The sequence below is a fragment of the Erithacus rubecula genome (genome assembly GCF_903797595.1).
Source record: "Erithacus rubecula genome assembly, chromosome: 23".
Taxonomy (NCBI): Eukaryota; Metazoa; Chordata; class Aves; order Passeriformes; family Muscicapidae; genus Erithacus; species Erithacus rubecula.
This window is the reverse complement of record NC_136675.1, coordinates 5,669,576-5,681,370: the sequence shown is the minus strand read 5'-3', so window position 1 is coordinate 5,681,370 and position 11,795 is coordinate 5,669,576. Positions and strand designations below refer to the sequence as shown.

The window sequence follows — 11,795 nt, the reverse complement described above, 5'->3', positions numbered from 1 at the left end:
CCCAGCTGGGGGATCCCAAGGGGTGCCCAGGTACCACCCAGCACTACTCACATCACGCCCAGGGCGCCCTGGCTTGCCCTGCAGGCCCCCATCGCCCTTCTCACCCTTCTGGCCCTGTAGCACAGACAGATGTCACACGTGGTGCCACCTGTGGTGTCACCCAAGTTGCCCAGCTTGGTGCTGGCGGGTCCTGGCACCTCTGCCACCATCCCAGGTGTGATGCCAGGACCCACAGCTGGGCTGGACTCACCTTCTGCCCCTCAGTGCCAGCTGGGCCCGGGAGTCCCTGCAAGGGAAAAATGGGGCAAGGTGGGTGCAGGTGCCCAGGTGGGCTCATGCAGGGTCACCTCCTGCTCCTTTCATGCCCACACGGAGCTGGACCCCTCCCCCAGCCCAGCCCAGGGCAGGGTCACCCTCAGAGTGTCCCCACACCGTGTCCCCAGTGTCACTTACCACCTGCCCACGCTGCCCCTTCTCACCCTGAGGCCCCTCAGCACACTGGGAGGAGGAGGAGGAGGTGAGAGGGGAGGCAGAGATTTGGGGAGGAGATTTGGGGGGATTTGGGGGGAGTTTAGGGGAGGGTTGGGGGGATTTGGGGGGTCTCACCTGCACGGGGCCGCCGGGGTGGGTGCGCACACAGTCCATGCCCTGCAGAGGGGAGGAGGCAGCTCAGGGATGAGGGTGGGGGGATTTGGGGACAGGGACCACAGGGAGCAGCCCCCCAGTGGCTGGGGACAGGACAGGGGACAAGGACAAGGACAGCAGGGATGGGGACACTCACACGGTCACCCTTCTCCCCTTTGGCACCGGCTGTGCCAGGGAGGCCACGCTCGCCCTTGGTGCCCTGCAAGAGAGAGAGGGAGGGTGACAAAGGGGCACAGGGTGACAAAGGGGCACAGGGTGGGTGACAAACAGGCACAGGGTGGGTAGCAAACAGGCACAAGGTGTCCCTAGGTCCCCGTGTGTGCCCGCAGCTCCTGGCAGGACTGCTCTGGCACAGCATTCCCCCATTCCCCCATTCTCACATTCCCCCATTCCCCCATTCCCCCATTACCCCATTCTCCCATTCCCACATTCTCACATTCCCCCATTCCCCCATTCCCCCATTCCCCCATTCCCCCATTCCCCCATTCCCCCATTCCCCCATTCCCCCATTCCCCCATTCCCCCATTCTCACATTCCCCCATTCCCACATTCCCCCATTCTCACATTCCCCCATTACCCCATTCTCCCATTCCCACATTCCCCCATTCCCCCATTCTCACATTCCCCCATTCCCCCATTCTCACATTCCCCCATTCCCACATAGCCCCATTCCCACATTCCCCCATTCCCACATTCCCACATTCCCCCATTCCTGGAGCTCTGGGTGTCCTGGGCAGTGACAAACTCACCTTTGGGCCTGGGGGGCCGAGGGTGACCTGTGGGGACAGGAGAAAGGTGTCCCCAAGGGCATGGGGGCTCCAAACAGCAACAGAGAGCCCTGAGCCCACCACGGTCCCCATCCTCCCAGCTCTGTCCCCAAGTGCCACCACGGGGCATGAGGGGTCCCAAACAGCCCCTGCCACCCCCCCACACCCAGCCAGAGGTTGTTGTAGGAATGGGGCCACATCTGGAAAGGATTAGGGGCCTTCCAGATGTTGCCCTGGGCCAGGAGGAGCTGTGGGGGCTGGTGGCAGCACCCCCCAGGTCCCAGCCCAGCCCCTGTGCAGTGCCACACTCACATTTCCTGAGGCCATCTGGGGCGAGCAGGGAGGGCACTGCAAGAGACAGGGGTGGAAGCTTGGAGTGGCTACATGTGTCACCCCAAATCCTACAGCAACCCAAAACCCACAGCACCCGAAATCCCACAGCACCCAAAATGCTACAGCACCCTAAAACCCCACAGCACCCCAAATCCCACAGCACCCCAAATCCCACAGCACCCCCAAAGCCCACAGCACCCGAAATCCCATAGCACCCAAAATGCTACAGCACCCTAAAACCCCACAGCACCCCAAATCCCACAGCACCCCCAAAACCCTACAGCACCCCAAAACCCCACAGCACCCCAAATGCCACAGCACCCCAAAACCTCACAGCACCCAAAATGCTACAGCACCCTAAAACCCCACAGCACCCCAAATCCCACAGCACCCGAAATCCCACAGCACCCCCAAAACCCTACAGCACCCCAAAACCCCACAGCACCCCAAATGCCACAGCACCCCAAAACCCACAGCACCCTAAAACCTCACAGCACCCAAAATGCTACAGCACCCCAAATCCCACAGCACCCTAAACTCCACAGCACCCCCAAAACCCTACAGCACCCCAAACTCCACACCACCTCAAGCACCACAGCACCCCAAAATGCTACAGCACCCAAAACCCCACAGCACCCCAAACCCCACAGCCAGTCCCTGCTCCCCTGGACACCCCACACCCGTGGGGATCCCCCTGCAGCAGCTCCCCCAGACTGGAGCTCCCTGGGCACAGGGAATTCCTGGGTGGAGAAGGGAAACCCGCCGTGTGTCCTCCCTGGGGAGGTGACCCGGGGCTGGCCTGGCTGTCCCTGTGGGTTTGTGGCCTGACCACGGCTCTGCTGAGCCAAACCTGCTCCCACGGGACTGGGGACAGGCAGGATGTGGCTGTGTCCCCATGGCCTCCAGCCCCCTGATCTGCACCCCTGGCAGGATTTCACCCCTGGCACATTCCCAGCCCTGATCCCACCCCTGGCAGGATCCCAGCCCTGATCCCATCACTTGCAGGATTCCACCCCAATCCCATCCCTGCCACCATCCCACCCCTGGCAGGATCCCATTCCTGGCACGATCCCACCCCTGGCAGGATCCTATTCCTGGCACAATTCCACCCCTGATCCCACCCCTGGCACCATCCCACCCCTGATCTGCCCCCCTGGCACCATCCCACCCCTGGCAGGATCCTATTCCTGGCACGATCCCACCCCTGATCCCACTCCTTGCAGGATCCCACCCCTGATCCCACCCCTGGCACGATCCCATTCCTGGCAGGATCCCACCCCTGATCCCACCCCTGGCACGATCCCTCCCCCAGGACACAGCAATGAATCCCCTCCGGGATGAGGGATCCCAGAGACATTCAGGGATGAGGAACAGGAGCGCTGGAGACGTTTCCCAGCTCTGGCAACGCTCCGGAGACGCTCGGAGGGAACAAAGAGGCCCTTGGCCAGAGCTGGGACGGCTCCAGCAGCAGCACAGAGCGAGTGGGGCCTCAATTCCTGCTCGGGGGAGCGGAGCAGCCGCGAGTCCCGGCGTCCCTGCAGCGCTGGGAGTTCCCAAATGCGGCGGGGACAGAGCCAGCCTGGGGCTGGGACAGTGGGGGACACCCGGGATGGCGCTGGAAGGGGGGCAGAGCACAGGACCGGCACAGCGTCACCTTTTCCTTGGGATCGTCCCTCAGGCTGCTCCTTCCCGAGGTTCTCCCCGGCTCCTGTAGGGAGGGAGGAGCGCCTGGTGGTACCTGCCGGGATTATCCCACCCCTTTCCATGAATCCCAGGTTTTCCTGCCCGGACACCCGGGGATGAGGTGGCACCACAGGAGCCTTTCCCTCCCTCATTCCCTCCGGACACCGGCACCTCCCTCCCGAACCTCGCAGCGGCTGGAAAAAGTGAGGCAGGGATTTTCCAGGGCCTGGAACAAGGTGGCTGCACCTGGTCAGGAATGGGATGGGGACAGGGATGGAGATGGGGATGGGAACAATGGGAACAATGGGAACAATGGGAACAATGGGAACAATGGGAACAATGGGAATGGGGATGGGGCTGAGATTGGAGATGGGGATAGCGACAAAGACGGGATGGGGACTAAAACGGGAATCAGCATGGGAGCGAGATGAGGCCGGGGGTGGGGATGGGGCTGAAGTCAGGAATGTGACTGGGATGGGGCCGGGGATGGAGTCAGAGACAGGAATGGGACCGGGATGGATCCAGGGATGGGGCTGGAGTCAGGAATGGGACTGGGATGGAGCCGGGAATGGGATTGGAGTCAGGAATGGGACCGGGATGGGGCCGGGGATGGGACTGGAGTCAGGAACGGGACCGGGATGGGGCCGGGGATGGGATTGGAGTCAGGAATGGTACCGGGATGGGGCCGGGGATGGGATTGGAGTCAGGAATGGGACCGGGATGGGGCCGGGGAGGCGCTGCCGGAGCTCACGGTGCCCAGCGGCTCCTCCAGGCAGAAGCAGCGGGTGAACACCCGGCCCTCGGGCTGCGGCACCATCTCGATGAGGTTGCTGCTCTGCATCAGCTCCGCTTGCCGGCGAGTCTTGGGCGCTTCCGTCTGGCACTGCGGGGAGACAGCGGGGACGCTGCGGGGGACAGCCAGCACCGGGCGGTGACACAAAGGGGACAGACCTGTCCTCTGTGCGCCTCAGTGGGGAAAACCCTGAGCGTGCACCGGGCAGTTCCAGGGTCCGGCCGGGATTGGGGTTCAGGGGCGGCACTGGGGGACACTCGGGGACACTCGGGGACACCCAGGTGTACTCAGAGACAATCGGGGACACTCACCCCGCTGGCCGAGATCTCGCAGCACCCCTCCTGCCTGGCCAGCTCGGCGTCGCAGTAGATCTGGGCTTGCTGGATGTCAAACTGCGGCAGGACACGGGCGGCAGGTCAGAGCTGGCCCGACCCCGCGGGCGGAGCTGCCCCGACCCCGCCGCACTCACCCGCACCGGGCTGCCCCGCACGGCGTCCAGCCCCAGGAAGGCGTTGCCCTCCGGGGCCAGCGCTCGCCGCGGCCCCAGCGGCTTGGAGGAGATGGAGGCGCAGTCCAGGTGCACGGACACGGCGTGGCCCTGCACGGCCAGCGCCACCTTGTGCCACCGCCCGTCGAACAGCGACGCCACCGCTTTGCCCGCGAAGACGGCGCTGACGAACGCGGCTCCCGGCGCCCTGGCCTGGAATTCCAGGCTCTTCTCGGGGCCGTGCACGGTCAGGGAGAGCTGGGCACAGAGGGGACAGTGTCGCGCTCAGGGATGGTTTCTGCTGGTCACTGGTGTGTCTGCCCCGCTGGCACCATCACACCCCCAGCAGGATCCCATTCCTGGCATGATCCCACCCTGATCCGACCCCTGATACTATCCCACTTGTGGCATGATCCCACACCCAGCAGGATCCCATTCCTGGCATGATCCCACCCGTGATCCCACTCCTGGCACCATCCCACCTGTGGCATGATCCCACTCCTGGCATGATCCCACTCCTGGCATGATCCCATTCCTGATCCCATTTCTGGCATGATCCCACCCCTGATCTGCCCTCCCTGGCACCAACCCACCCCTGACAGAATCCCATTCCTGGCAGGATCCCATTCCTGGCACGATCCCACCCCTGATCCCAGCCCTGATCCGAGCCCTGATCTGCCCCCTGGCACAATCCCACCTCCAGCAGGATCCCATTCCTGGCACGATCCCACCCCTGATCCACCCCTGATCTGCCCTCCTGGCACCATCCCAGCATCCTGGCACATTCCCAGCTGTACCTGGGGGTATCCCTGCCTGTCGGTGACCTGGAACAGGTACCAGTGCTCCCCGGTGCTGTTCTTCTTCAGCAGCAAGGTAATCACCAGGGTGAAGGTGGGGGGCAGCCCCCGGGGGAACACCTGCCTGTAGGGACAGGTTTTGGGGTGCCTGAGCCTTTTGGGGTGCTCTGGGGATGGAGTTGGCACCAAGGATGGTGACTCCCATCCACAGGACACTTCCAGGTGGCAGCATCACCCTGACCAACCCCCGTGGGTCCTGCCACAATCTGTCCCCACTGGTGGCACCCCAGATGGATTCAGCCCCACACTGCACCCCAAAGATGCCCCTGCAGCACTCAAGGCCGTGCTCTTATCCCAAAATTTCATCCCTGGGAAGCCAGGAAATGCATCCATCATCCCCAAGGCAGCTGTGGCAGCCTTTCCCCAGCTCACCCACAGCAATTAAACCACTGGAAAGATTTGCTCCGAGCTCTGCTCTGCTCCCAGCCTTGGCTCCACACCCACGACTTTCCAAGCCACTGCTCTGGAGCTGGGCCAAGGGACAGAGACTGGGACAAGGCCAGCACTCCACGGGGCACAGGGACACCCTGCCTGGGCACTGAGCTGGGTGGGCACCCACAGCATTTCACAGCCTGGCTGTGGGGCTGTCCCCACATCCAGACTCCCCAAGCCTGGATTTGGGATGCCAGAATCCCTCAGCCAAGAGCAACACCAGCTGGAGCATCCACCAGCCATCCCAAATCCATCCGAGGATTTGGCTGCCCAGGCTGGATCTCCCTGCCCTCTGCAGAGCCCCATGCCCAGCACAGCTCTGTGCCAGCCTGGGGCAATGTGGGGACAAACCACAGCCTCTTCCCGAGGAGCTGGAGCTGCTGCTGCTCTGCCACGCTGCAGTGCCCCTGCCAGCCCTGCCAGCCCTGCCAGCCCTGGCACTGTGGGCACCAGGGACAGAGGGGACAAGGGCCAGTTCCTCTGTGCCCCCCCAGCAGCCCCCAAACACACCCAGCAGTGCCTGCTCGGAGCTGAGCAGCCTCTGGAGCTCATCTGGACCCCAAGAACAACCACAGAGCTCTGCTTGCTCAGGGTTTGGCCACCACCCAGCAGAACTGTGGCAGTCTGGGGTTTACTTTTGAGGAAAAAGGTGTTGGGGCAGCTGTGGTGCCCTCAGTGTCCCCACAGAGCTGCCTGGCATCCCTGGCATGAGCTGAGGGCAAAGCCCACCCAGCTTCACCCAGACCCCAAATTTACAATAACCAAAGAACGGTGCCTGGAGGAGCTTTGGGTCACCTGAGGGTCACTCAGGGGTCACCCAAGGCCACCTCTTGGGTCACTCACTGCGTGGGCTGGACCAGTGGCACGGTGCCCAGGCGCAGCACCGCCGGCCCCCGGGTGCCGCGGATCTTCTTGATGGACGAGATCTTCAGCAGGTCGAACCTTTTAATCAGGTTAAACCCTGCAGGACAGGGCAGGGGACATCAGACCTGGCCCTGGGACAGGTGACAGTCCCCAGACAGGACACAGAGCCCGTCCTGGGATGTCAGGAGACCCCTGAGAGGGAATTTCCTTACCTGTGACATTCTCATACTTGTCCCCAACCAGATCCTCATCCCAGAGCTGCGGACACAGCTCCCCTGTGAGGGAAACCAGCACATCATTGTCACTGCAGTGTCCCCAAGCAGGGTGGGAGCACACAGACCTCCCCAAGCCCGGGAGGGTCTCGGGGAGCTGCCAGGAGCACAGACCGAGCAAACCCCGCTCCCGGGAGAGGGGAGGAGCGGAGCTGGGACACCCCGGGAGCAGCTCGGAGCAGACAGAGCCTCCCGCAGGTAAAATGTTTTCCCAGCTCTGTTTTGCCTCCAGACAGCCCCGCGGCTGGAATCAGACTCGGACGGGCGCCAGGGACACCCACAGTGTCACCGAGAGCCGCCCGTTCCTGTCCCGTGGCGGTGACAGCTCGGAGCTGGTGGCCCTCGGGGACAGGCGGAGCTGAGGCGCAGGAAATGCCGTGTCAGGCGCGGTCACGGGGGTGCTGCTGCTGTTCGCAGGGATAAATCACGGCTCCGGCAGCACCGACCCACCTCCAGATGCGCCAGATGTTGGGAGGTGCGAGATAAAGAAGTAAACAAGGGGTTTGGTTTGTCTCCAGGCAAACCGGCCCTGGAGCGGGATGGGAACCTAAAGTTCTCCCACTTCTTTCTTGGATGTTCCTGGGGGGATCTCTGATCGCCCCAGACCCTCTGTCCAGGGGTTTGGCAGCACCGTGGCTTGTGGCCCAGGCTGACCACAGGGCCAGCAGTGGTGTGGGGACACGCTCTGGCCCTGGGGACAGCACATCAGTGCGAGCTGTGAATGTCACAGCCGGGGGCTGACATCACCCTCAGCAGGGCAGGGGACACAAAGCAGAGCACAAATCACCGCATGTGATCCTTTGGAAGCCTCTCCCAGCCCTGCTGCTGATCTCGAGGGAAAATCTCGCCCGTCCAACCCTCAGGAAAGGCCGGGACAACGGGAGGTAAAGCAGCAGGAGTGGGTGACAGTGACAGTGACAATGTCACCTCCCAGGCAAACCCGAGCCACCCCAGGACGACCCACCCCTCCACCCCCACCGAGCCTGATGCAACCACCGCGTCGCTCCCAGCGGCTCCTCCCCCGCAGCCCGGAGCTCATCGGGGACACCCCGGCAGTGCTGGGCTCGGCCACCGTCCCCCTGTCCCCAGCTGCACGTGGACACGCCACCATCACGGCCAGACTGGCAGCAGGAGGCCAAACCTCCCTCGGGAGCTCCGTGCATCCTCACCCTGCCCGGAGCTCTCCCGGCTCACCGGACCCCCCCAGACCCTGCTCCTGGCTGCCAGCTGGCCCCGAGTGTCCCCCGGCCGCACAAGCCCCATCCCTCCCGGATGGCCAGGGCTGTGGGGTCGGTGTCGGGATGTCCCGGGCTCGCTCGGCTCTGCTCTCCCTGGCCCGCGTGGGATGCTGAGCTTCGCTCATTCCGCAGCCACCGCTGCAGTCCTGGCACAGCTCGCGGTGTCTCCGGCCACCAGGGTCTGCCCCAGGTAGCCAAGGAGGGAGGTGGCTCCCGAGCCCTCGCTCCCGGTGGTCCTTACCTTCCGCTGGCAGCTGCTCCGTCCCCTGGCAGGCGCTGACGAGCCCGGCGAGCGCCAGGGTCCAGAGACCCCTCATGGTGCCCGTGGCACGGCTGCCTGCAAGGGAGAGACCCCGGGCAGCAGCGGGATGGGCACCTGGTGGCCACAAACCCATGAGATTGCCCACAAACCCATGAGATAGCCCACAAACCCATGAGATTGCCCACAAACTCTTAAGGTTGCCCACATTAGGAAAGCCACCAACATGGAGTGGCGCTGACCCTCCTGGCTGTGGCTCAGTGATGTTTTGGGGGGTCAGCGTGGTCCCCCATCCATCTGCTCCACACCCACCCCAAGCCTCAACATCCCAGCATCCCTGGGTGTCAAAGCCCAGCACCCGGATTTACTCCAAACATTCGGAAATGCCGTGACTGAGATTCCCCGGAGCGGAACCGGCACCTCCTGCCCGCACCCACCCGGGAAGGTCCCTCCACCTCCCGTTTCGTGGATCCCGGGGTGTCCCTGCAGGTCACCCCGACCTGGCCCCGCTCCTGCTTCCTGCCACGAGGCAAGCCCGGGCTGCAGGCAGGGACCGGGGCCGGGACAGACCGGACACGCTCGGCTCCGGGGCTGCTGCCAGAGCGGGACGTGCATCCCTGTTCTCCATCCCCGCACAGCCCCGGGACCCCCGGCCCTGCCTGCTCTTGGCTCTCCCGCCCCCTGTCCCCCAACCCCTTCACTTTTGTCCCCTGCGCTGCCACCCGGCTCTCCTGGCCTGGCACTGCCTGTACCCCCCACACCCCAGCCCCGCTCCCCCCGCCCGCTCCCCGCTTTCCCTGAGCGCACCCTCCGCACCGGCGGGTCCCCGCGGCCCCGGGGCGTCATTAACTCCGTTAATTAATGGGGAATCCCCATTTGTCCCGTCCCGTCCCGCCACAGGGCCGGGCTCCGCCGGGCTCCGCCCGCCCCCGGTGCGGGACTGCCCCGGGCTCACCTGCGGGGCTCGGGGGGGTGCGGGACACCGGCAACTCCGCCGCGGGACACCGGCAACTCCGCCGCGGGACACCGGGAGCCGCCGCGCCGCCCCCGCTGCCTTCCCCGCCTCCCTCCCGGGAAAAGGGGGGGGCCCGAGCCGCCCCCCAAGCGCTGCCCGCCCTCCGCACCACCCCCCAACAACCAGGGGGGGCCCGGACCGCCGCCCGCCTTCGCATCCCCGCCCTTCTCCTCCTCCTCCTCCACCCCCGGGCGCCTCCCCCGGCAGCGCCTTCCCTCCCTCCCCACCCTCCTTCCCCTTCTCCGGGCGCTGGACCCCGGCCCAGAGAGGGGAACCCCAATCGCGGGGGGTGGGGTGTAGCCCATCCCTGGGGAGCGGCTCTTCTTCCCCACAGGGAGCTGAGAGCAGCACCGGGTGCTGGCACCGCTGGTGGCACCGCTGGACAGGATGAAGGACGGTGCTCCCCAAGGATGCTCCTCCTCTGGCACCACCCCAGGAACAGCCCCGGGCAGACCCCGAGGCGCGGGGACAGCCAGCCCGCTGTGTGACACGGAGCTGCTGTCCCCTCCTTGTCCCTTGGGGTGGCTTGGGGACAGTCTGGCTCTCAGGGCGAGGTGCCCGGGGTCAGAGCGCTGGCACGGGATCGCTGCCACCATCCCTCCCACGTCCCCAGCAGCAGCAGAGCTGCTGATTTCTCAGAGCCCTGCTGATTTCCCAGAGCCCTGCCAAGCCCCGGAGGGATCCGGCGCCCATCCCGGCTCCCAGCATCCAGCCCCGCGCCGCTGGGACGTGCCAGCCTGGAATGCTGCCCCATCCTCCCATCCCCATACGTGCCAGGCCGCCCTGATCCCCGAAAAACAGCCCTGCTCACAAAAGTTTGGGTTTAGGGGGGTGCGAGCATCCGCTGGCATCGCTGCGTTGCAGTGCTGGGATGGCACAGGACCCTCAGGATGGCTCAGCTGCGTTTTCTCCCAAATTGTGATGGATCTATTTAGGCTGCAGCTTTACAGACGCGTGAGGGACGCATGGATCTCCATAAACTCGCTAATTAACAACTGCTGGTTAGGCAGAAGCGGTAAATAAGCTGTCGTGGGCAGCCCCAGTGCCGGCGACGTGGTGACAACGCTCCCGCGAGGTGCCCGCTGAGGTAATTAAGGGTAATTAAAGCAAGTGGGAACGAAAACACAGCGAAACTTTCCCCGTTCCAGCGTTTGGGGTGATTGTTCACCTCGAGCTGTTCTTTGTTTGGGGCCACCCAGCAGCGATGAGCCTGGGCCGGGAGCGTTGGGGGGGTTGTGTGTCCTGTGAGTGGGGGGCACGGCCCCAAAACTGGCCCCACAGCCCATCCCAACCCCACAGCAGAGCAGGGATGAAGGGCAGCCCCATCCCATCCTCTCCAGCTCGCAATTAATCTACAAAACTCTTCGGAGGGGGGGGTGGTTACAATCGAGGCACCCGTGCCTCAGTTTCCCTCACTTCCCAGGGTGTCCCCAACCCGTCACAAAGTGACCCCGACATCTCCAGGGGTGGCAGCGGGATGGAAAACTCCGCTCCGCGCAGTTCCCGCTTCCCGTTGCTGTTCCAGCGTGCACGGGATCGGCATTTCCAGAGGGGGAAAAAGAATCTGGATCCCGCCTCCCCAGAACTGTCTGTTGGAGCGGCGCCGAGCGGGGGGATGGAAAGCAGGATCCTGGAGCCCCTGCCCACCATCCCAGCATGGAAAAAAAGCAGAGGCACGCTGTGCTTCCAAGAAACTGCCGCGCCGCCTGCCAAAAAACACGAGCCGGAGCAGAGCCCGACAATTTTCGGGCTGGAGATAATTTTGCCTCCGAGCCCCAAAGCGTCACCGCGGCGGTTTTGTTACCCTGGGGCTCCCCGCTTCTCACACCGAGCTCAGCAACCCTCCCAAAAAACTCCCCAAATCCAGGGGAGGAGGGTTGGGATGACGCCGTCCGGACCGCGCTGGCTCAGGGGCAGCTGCCGGCCTGGCCAAGGCGCAGGAGGGAATTCCTGCGGCGAGGATTTCAGCGGCTCAGCATTAATTTCTGCACAATTCCTTCCCCCCCTCCCCGCCTAATTCCAGTCAGGAAGGAAAGCGGCTGCAGGAATTCTTTCCAGCTCCGTCGGGCCGTTTGTATTCGCGGTGCTAGAGCAGCACTTTTGCCTCTTTTTGGTGAAATTTCTTTCCCCGGAGAGCGCAGGGCGAAGCT

The 11,795-nt window shown here is 64.2% G+C and overlaps 1 protein-coding gene across 1 annotated transcript in view; it reads right to left on the bottom strand.

The window, feature by feature from the left end:
* KHDRBS1 (KH RNA binding domain containing, signal transduction associated 1) overlaps positions 1-9,675 on the bottom strand; it is a 22,340-nt gene extending 12,665 nt beyond the window's left edge. The window contains exons 1-16 of the mRNA XM_079325578.1: positions 9,586-9,675; positions 8,613-8,708; positions 7,074-7,136; positions 6,841-6,958; positions 5,506-5,629; positions 4,691-4,966; positions 4,533-4,613; positions 4,180-4,311; positions 3,400-3,453; positions 1,725-1,760; positions 1,395-1,421; positions 782-844; positions 607-648; positions 454-498; positions 251-286; positions 57-114 (exon numbers count right to left, since the gene is read on the bottom strand). Coding sequence (XP_079181704.1) covers positions 57-114; positions 251-286; positions 454-498; positions 607-648; positions 782-844; positions 1,395-1,421; positions 1,725-1,760; positions 3,400-3,453; positions 4,180-4,311; positions 4,533-4,613; positions 4,691-4,966; positions 5,506-5,629; positions 6,841-6,958; positions 7,074-7,136; positions 8,613-8,688 — 1,231 coding nt within the window. The 5' untranslated portion in view covers positions 8,689-8,708; positions 9,586-9,675. The remainder of the gene's footprint in view (positions 1-56; positions 115-250; positions 287-453; positions 499-606; positions 649-781; positions 845-1,394; positions 1,422-1,724; positions 1,761-3,399; positions 3,454-4,179; positions 4,312-4,532; positions 4,614-4,690; positions 4,967-5,505; positions 5,630-6,840; positions 6,959-7,073; positions 7,137-8,612; positions 8,709-9,585) is intronic.
* Positions 9,676-11,795: the final 2,120 nt, after the last annotated feature.